At 39.8% G+C, this 7,272-nt stretch overlaps 1 protein-coding gene across 2 annotated transcripts; it reads right to left on the reverse strand.

The window, feature by feature from the left end:
- Positions 1–5,339: 5,339 nt before the first annotated feature.
- On the reverse strand, positions 5,340–6,906 carry LOC136125476 (gamma-crystallin C). 2 transcript variants are annotated; one of them, XM_065880216.1, is made up of 3 exons: positions 6,898–6,906; positions 6,549–6,791; positions 5,340–5,612 (listed from the first exon to the last, which is right to left on the reverse strand). In XM_065880216.1, exons 1-3 carry the CDS (start codon positions 6,904–6,906, stop codon positions 5,340–5,342), a joined length of 525 nt encoding a protein of 174 aa, XP_065736288.1. The 2 variants fall into 2 exon arrangements, with proteins under 2 accessions (XP_065736288.1, XP_065736287.1); XM_065880215.1 differs by having other exon boundaries at positions 5,340–5,615.
- Between the last annotated feature and the right edge of the window lie 366 nt (positions 6,907–7,272).

Genomic DNA, 7,272 nt, shown 5'->3' on the forward strand with positions numbered 1-7,272 from the left:
TCTTTATAGGAGCTAATGCAGCTGGTGACTTTAAATTGAAGCCAGTTCTCCTTTACCATTTTGAAAATCCTAGTCTTTTATAATTATGCTAAATTTACTCTGCCTGTTCTCTATAAATGGAACAACAAAGCCTGGGTGACAGAACGTCTTTTTACAACATGGGTTACTGAATACTTTAAGCTCACAGTTGAGACCTACTGTTCCATGAAAAGATTCTTTTCAAAATATTACTGTCAATAACAATGCACCTGGTCACCCTGGAGCTCTGATAGAGATGTACAATGAAATTAATGTTATTCTCAGGCCTGCTCATACAACATCCATTCTGCAGCCCATGGATCAAGGAGTAATTTCGACTTTAAAGTCATATTATTTAGGAAATATATTTCATAAGGCTATAGCTACCATAAATAGTGATTCCACTGATGGATCTGGGCAAAGTCAATTAAAAACCTTCTGGAAAGAATTTACCGTTCTAGATGCCATGAAGAGCGTTCATGATCCGTGGGAAAAAATCAAAATATCAACAATAACAGGAGTTTGGAAGAAGTTGATTCCAACCCTCCTGGATGACTTTGAGGGATTCAAGACTTCAGTGGAGGAAGTAACCACAGATATGGTGGAAATAGCAAAAGAACTAGAATTAGAAGTGGGCCTGAGGATGGGACTGATTTGCTGCAATCTCATGATAAAACTTTAATGGATGAGGAGTTGTTTCTTATGGATGAGCAAAGAAAGTGATTTCTTGAGATGGAATCTATTCCTGGTGAAAATGCTGTGAAGATTGTTGAAATGACAACAAAGGATTTAGAATATTACATGAACTTGGTAACATGAACTTGGTAAAGCAGTGGTAGGGGTTGAGAGGATTGACTCCAATTTTGAAAGAAACTCTACTGTAGGTAAAATGCTATCAAAGAGCATTGCATGCTACAGAGAAATTGTTTGTGAAAGGAGGAGCCGTCAATCAATATGGCGAACTTCATTGTTGTCTTATTTTAAGAAACGTCCACAGCCAGCCCAGCCTTCAGCAACCATCACCCTGATCAGTCAGCAGCCATCAGCACGAGGCAAGACCCTCCACAGGCAAAAAAGATTACAACTTGCTAAAGGCTCAGATGATGGTTAGCCTCTTTTAGCAATAAAGTATTTTTTATTTTTTTTATTTATTTATTTTTTGCGGTACGCAGGCCTCTCACTGTTGTGGCCCCTCCTGTTGCGGAGCACAGGCTCCAGACGCGGAGACTCAGCGGCCATGGCTCACGGGCCCAGCCGCTCCGCGGCATGTGGGATCTTCTCGGACCGGGGTACGAACCCGTGTCCCCTGCATCGGCAGGCGGACTCTCAACCATTGCGCCACCAGGGGAGCCCTAAACATAACTTTTATATGCACTGGGAAACCAAAATTTCATGTAACCCATTTTATTGTGATATTTGCATTATTGTCATGGTCTGGAACTGAACCCACAGTGTTTGTGAGGTATGCCTGTATTTATATCATCTCCCTGACCCTTGAAGGTATTGAGTTGCAACCTCAGACAAGAGTCTTCAAACTCTGCTCAGTTTCTACTAGTTTTTGCCAAATAAAAAAGCCTATGAATCAAAGCAATATTCTCAAGCATTCTTTCTTGCTCTGAACCACACTTTATTAGAAACTTGTGTATTTGAGAGGATTGAAATATTCTTTTTAAATGTATTTTTAAAAAATATAAAATGATGTAATAATGGATAATGCTTAGGTTTGAATTTTTGTTTTGTTTTTAATTTCAAATGCCCTTGCTTGGCAAAATAAAAATCGGCAGTCCTATTTAAAGAAAATTGGTCTGGGAAATCTAAATTAATAAGAACCCCTCGATTTAAAAAATGTGAAAATATGATGAGCAAGTTTTGGGGGGGTCTTTTCTTTTTATAATATTGATACTTCAAAATCTTATCCTAGAGTTATTCCAGAAATTATCCCTCCAAGGGAGGAGGGACAAATTAGGGGTATGGGATTAAGAGATACAAACTACTATGTATAAAATAGATAAGAAACAAGGATATATTGTATGACACAGGGAATTATAGATATTATCTTGTAATAAGTTTTCAAGGACTATAATCTGTAAAAATACTGAATCACTATGTTGTACACCTAAAACTAATATGGTAAATCAACTATTCTTCAGTAAAATAGATCTAACAAAAAAAGAAAGAAAGAAAGTAAGGAAGCAAGAAAGTTATCCCTGCGTAGAACTTCCCACATTAGGATAAGCATAGCAGTAAAGGACATGCTACAGTCCCATCCTTGCTTCTTACTGTGGGACACTGGATGTGGGTTTTTTTAAAATAAATTTTTATTGGAGTATAGTTGCTTTACAAGATTGTGTTAGTTTCTGCCATGCAGCAAAGTGAATCAGCTATACGTACACATATGTGCCTCTTTTTGTGGATTTCCTTCCCATTTAGGTCACCACAGAGCATTGAGTAGAGTTCCCTGAGCTATACAGTAGGTTCTCATTGGTTATCTATTTTATACATAGTATCAATTGTGTATATATGTCAATCCCAATCTCCCAATTCATCCCACCCCCCTGGATGTGTTACCAAGTTTAATTTAGCCCCCATTTTTTCATAAGTGTTGTAAATAAAAGGCTTAATTTGTCCAATATATAAGCTTTTAATGTGATTGAGCTAATTTTTTTTCAACTTCAAGATAATGTCCATCAAATGGAGCTTATACTAGAAAGCTATCATACTCTTCTTGTGTCACATGACATTTTCATTTTAAATAAAGTAGAATTACTCAAGCATTTTCATCCCTGTCTGCTACCACTATCATTAACTATAATGAATCTTTATTCTTCTCAGAATCCTTTACTAAAGATGTATGATTCACCAGTAAAGGCACAAAACCGACTGTAAAAGTGATTGGAACCTCAATATTTCTCTTTTGGAATTCTAAAGAAGAAAAAGTCCACTTCTTGTTGGGTTGCAAGCTCCCTGTGATTTTGTGTGAGAGAAAAAAAGAGAGAGAAAATAAGACATTTATAAAATGTTTGGATTGTTATTAGAATTGCTATATGTGCGTCTTAAGCGTGTTTAGCATAAGAAAAAGGCAGATTTTGTAGTTCTGGATTGTTAAAATTTCTCCTGAAGGACAGGAGAGACGTTGGAGGATTCCAATGGAGGCTTGTACCTCAAGACCAGTGGGCTCTAGAAAGGAATAAAGGGGCAGAAATTTAGGGGGTGGAGGTGGGGGTGAGGTGGGAGGAGGGGCGAAAAAAAAGGAGGTTAGCTGGAGGAGGTCATGGTAGAGAAACAGTGACCTGTGCCTTCCTGGTCTCCCGTTCCCCAGCCAAAAGGCCAAAGGCTGGAACTGGCTACTCCTGCGATGCAACATTTTGTCTGCTGTGTCAAAAACAGTTTTTTTCCTATTCACAGGAAACTGTTTTCATTGGCGGTGTTGTTCCAAAACAGGAAAAAAAAAATGTCACAGAAAGGTAAGGTATGTAATTAAGTTCTAAATGTGTATGTCATGCCAAGAAAACACTTTCCCTCCCCAAATGTTAAGGAATAAAAACACATCTCACGGGAAATATATCAATAAATATTGCTCCATTTTTCCCCCTAGAAATGCGTCATGGGATGCCTTAAAACTTCTTAGCAACAGTACTTGATAAGCAAATGATTACATATGTATTATTTAGCACTTGGGAAGTACTTGACCAAAAAAAGTGATTTTGTATTTATTGTTTAGTGTCAGTATTTAGTATTATTTCTGTGTAGAGTTCTGTGGCGGTAGGGACAATGCCTTCTGTTTGTTTGTTTTGTTTGTTTTTTCATCCCCAGTGCTGTACACAGCAAGCCTATGGTAGGTGCTCAGTAAATGGTGATGCCCCTAACTCAAAGAAGTGTAAACATAACTAACTCCTTGGTGGCTAATAATTGGGCAGTCCATTAAAAGAAAAAATAACTTGCACTGTGAGTGGGCAGTCTCACTTCTAGGTCTCTATCCTCCAGAAACTATGGCATGTGTCGATAAAGGTACATGTATGACAATATTCGTTGCAGCCTTGTTTGGAAAAGCAAAATTGGAAAAGCCCAATCACCAGTGAATAAATGGTTAAATAATCTAGGGAACCTCCAACAATGGAACACAATGCAGCCATTAACAGAATAAGGTACTGACCTAGATAGATGTCTATACCACATTACATTTTATTGACAGAAGCAAGTTGCAGACTAATATGTACAGCATGATTTCATTTTTGTAAAGAAATAAAAATATGTGTTTCATGAGATATCTATATAAATGAGGGAAAATTCAAGAAGGGTACCCACCAAATGTGCAGAAGGGCTAGCGATGAAGTGTGGGATCAGAGGGACCCCTCCACTTCTTTCTTTATAGGATGTGTAAAGTAGTAAGATTATGGGCGACTATCACTTTGGAGGGAACACTTCAAGTTAAAAATAAACTAATTTTCTACTGATGAAAGAATTTTCTTTTTTTTTTTTTTTAATATGCAGGGCTTCCCTTGTGAGCAAGCAGATTTTACTTCAATCAGAGGGCTTTAGAAATTATGTCTTTCTTCAATGTGCCTTTAAATTTGAGGCTGCTTTTTTGTAGCAAAGAACTTTTTATTGTTTGTGGTACACTATATCAGGCAAATCTATTTTAAATATTAATGTGTATCTCATTAATTTATTTGCATTAGCTGAGCACTGTGAACAGCTGTGCAGTTTCTAAAATTCACTCAGTGTTTGGTCCAGCAGCTATACTGGCCAAGAGGTGCACCCCGGTCGGGAACTGTTTTAGAATAAGAAGGAGGGTCTTCACCTGAGTCCAAAAGTATGGCAATGGCTGATGGCAGCCCTGGCATTAGTTATATATTACTGTGCTTGAAAGAAAACAAAAGTATAATTCCTTATAGAGTCTAATCAGACTTTTTCCAAATGAGCTGCCCTCACCACTCATCTGTGACTCTGTGGCTTACAACTACTTCTTGGGTCTGATGGAAACTCCTGGAATGCTCTTCCTTAGGCCCTCAGCTGAATGCCTCCCTTCTCACCAGTCACCCTCTCCCATTTCTCTAGCTTTGATCTGCCTTTATTTCTCAGACAGGCTCTCTCCTTTCTCCACCCCCACTTCTGAGCCTTGTTCAAAATTCATTCTACCTTGATGCTCTTCTAGAACAGACCCCACCTCCTCTTATCCACTCCTCAACCTTTAAGAGGGAGTATTTACAGGTGAATTAATTGGCACACAATGAAAGAAAAACAGAAGCCAGCGATTGCCAACAATACAGACTAAATACTTTATTAGGTTCCAAATGAGAAAATGGTAGTGTGAAACTATTTTAGTATAAATCCACCACCCTCCGCAAAGAGCCGGCCTTAGCATCCATGGCCCCCCAGTCGTGGTAGCGCCTGTACTCTTGGGGTCGCAGTAGGTACTGCCGGCCGCAGTAGTTGGGCATCTCATAGAGGACCCAGCAGCCCTCCAGCACGTGGAGGGAGCGGACCTCATTCAGGTGGAAGCGGTCCTGGATACAGGAGCAGTCCTCGCTCAGCTCCACCATGAGGCCTTTGTGATCCTCTCTCTCATACAGCCGCAGCCTGTGGGAGCTTGTCTGCTTGGTCCACAAAGAGAAAGAGCAGAAAAAGCAACCAAAGAAGAGATGAACTTGGCAGGTTGGGGCATGAGGTTGTCAGTGTCAAAACTGAGACTCTGAAATTGCTGTGAATGCTTCGTATGGATCTGTGTTCTACTAGCATTTAACAAATGCTCATTTTCTACTTCTTGTGTGAGAGATGGAATTTTTAAGAAGTTCAAGGTCTGGGTTAGAATCCATCACAAGCTCAAATATCTTGATTCCTAATTCTTAATTCCATAATTTCTTGATTCCTAGGTGATAAACCTACATTTTGGGGGAAAACGATAAGTATTTTGCCTATATTTTAATATGAGTATTATCTCCAAAAGTTATGTACATATACACATAAATTTACCACTAAAACAGGATTTTAAAAAATCACATCCTTTGGTGGAAAATTTGTGTAAATAGTCTGAAACCAGAATTCAACTGATTTTCCAAATTAAGAAAAATTACCTTTTCCAAAATTGGAAGATAGCTTTGAATAGCCTATATTAACAACAGAGTTTTCCATTTTTACTGGTCTGCAGTGGAAACTATCTAATTTGTTCATTATCAATTCCTTTACTATAGGTAAAAATTAATTTGTTAGAAATACTGCCTTCTTATGCCTAAACAGCTTCCCACTTGCAAGTTTGTTTTATATTCCATTGTGATATTACATTTGTCACAGACAAGCTTTGACTGACCTAATGGCAGCAAAGATTAAAAACAAAACTGACTCTTTCCCTAAGTGAATTCTTCCTTATATTCTCTGCTGTTTTTGTGCCGGGATCTACCTGGGCTTTGGCAGCTACCCAAAGCCCACTTAACCTTAAGGTGTATTTAAAGGAAAACTTCCCTCGCCCTAACACCCATCACTAACAGAGTGAGGACACTTAGGTGGCATGATTGAAATCAAGCTGAACTCACTTGGGGGATGAGACAGCAGGAGCGGATGGAGTCGTTGAAGCCCATCCACTGCTGGTAGTCGGGGTAGTCGCCTCGCCGCAGGAAGTACTGGTGGCCCTGGTAGTTGGGGCGCTCATAGAGCATCCAGCAGCCGCTGTCCACCCGGATGGAGTTGCAGCGGCTGAAGTAGGGCTGCAGGTTGGGGCAGTCGCTGCTGCACTCGTAGCAGCGGCCCTGGAAGCCCCGGTCCTCGTAGAAGGTGATCTGCAAAGGAAGTATAATTCAAAATTAAATCATTTGCTCCCCGTAATAGATCTTGTATAGAGGCATTTTTCCCCGCTCCATTTTATTTCACTTGTGTTCCGTTTACCTTCCCCATGGCTGGTTGACACGATGATGTGAGTTCAGTGTGATGGGGCCCCGGCAGCGCAGCGGGTCTATATAGCAGGACGGCTGCTGTGTTGGCAAGAACAACACAAAAGGGGCCCCGGGGGTGAGTAAGGGGGTTTTATGGATCCCTTTTGCATGCTGCATTCAGTGGAAATGCCTGTCTAGTCTGCCCTCATTCTCTGGTATATTCTAACGCTGTCTGTTCGGGCTCTGGATGAGTCCCTAGAGTTGCTTTTATTTGGATTCTTAGTGTTTTATAAATTTATCAGCACATCAGTCTGAACTTTTGACCTGAAACTCACATCTCTATACATATGATTCGTTTATGCCCTGTGTATTTTGCGGGAAAGAAATC

Source organism: Phocoena phocoena, chromosome 7 (genome assembly GCF_963924675.1).
Source record: "Phocoena phocoena chromosome 7, mPhoPho1.1, whole genome shotgun sequence".
In the NCBI taxonomy this organism is placed as follows: Eukaryota; Metazoa; Chordata; class Mammalia; order Artiodactyla; family Phocoenidae; genus Phocoena; species Phocoena phocoena.

Coding starts and splice junctions, on each gene's coding strand:
- LOC136125476 (XM_065880215.1), bottom strand. Junction 5,616..6,548: donor CCTGCTGTCTCATCCCCCAA/GTGAGTTCAGCT, acceptor TTGTGGACCAAG/CAGACAAGCTCCCACAGGCT.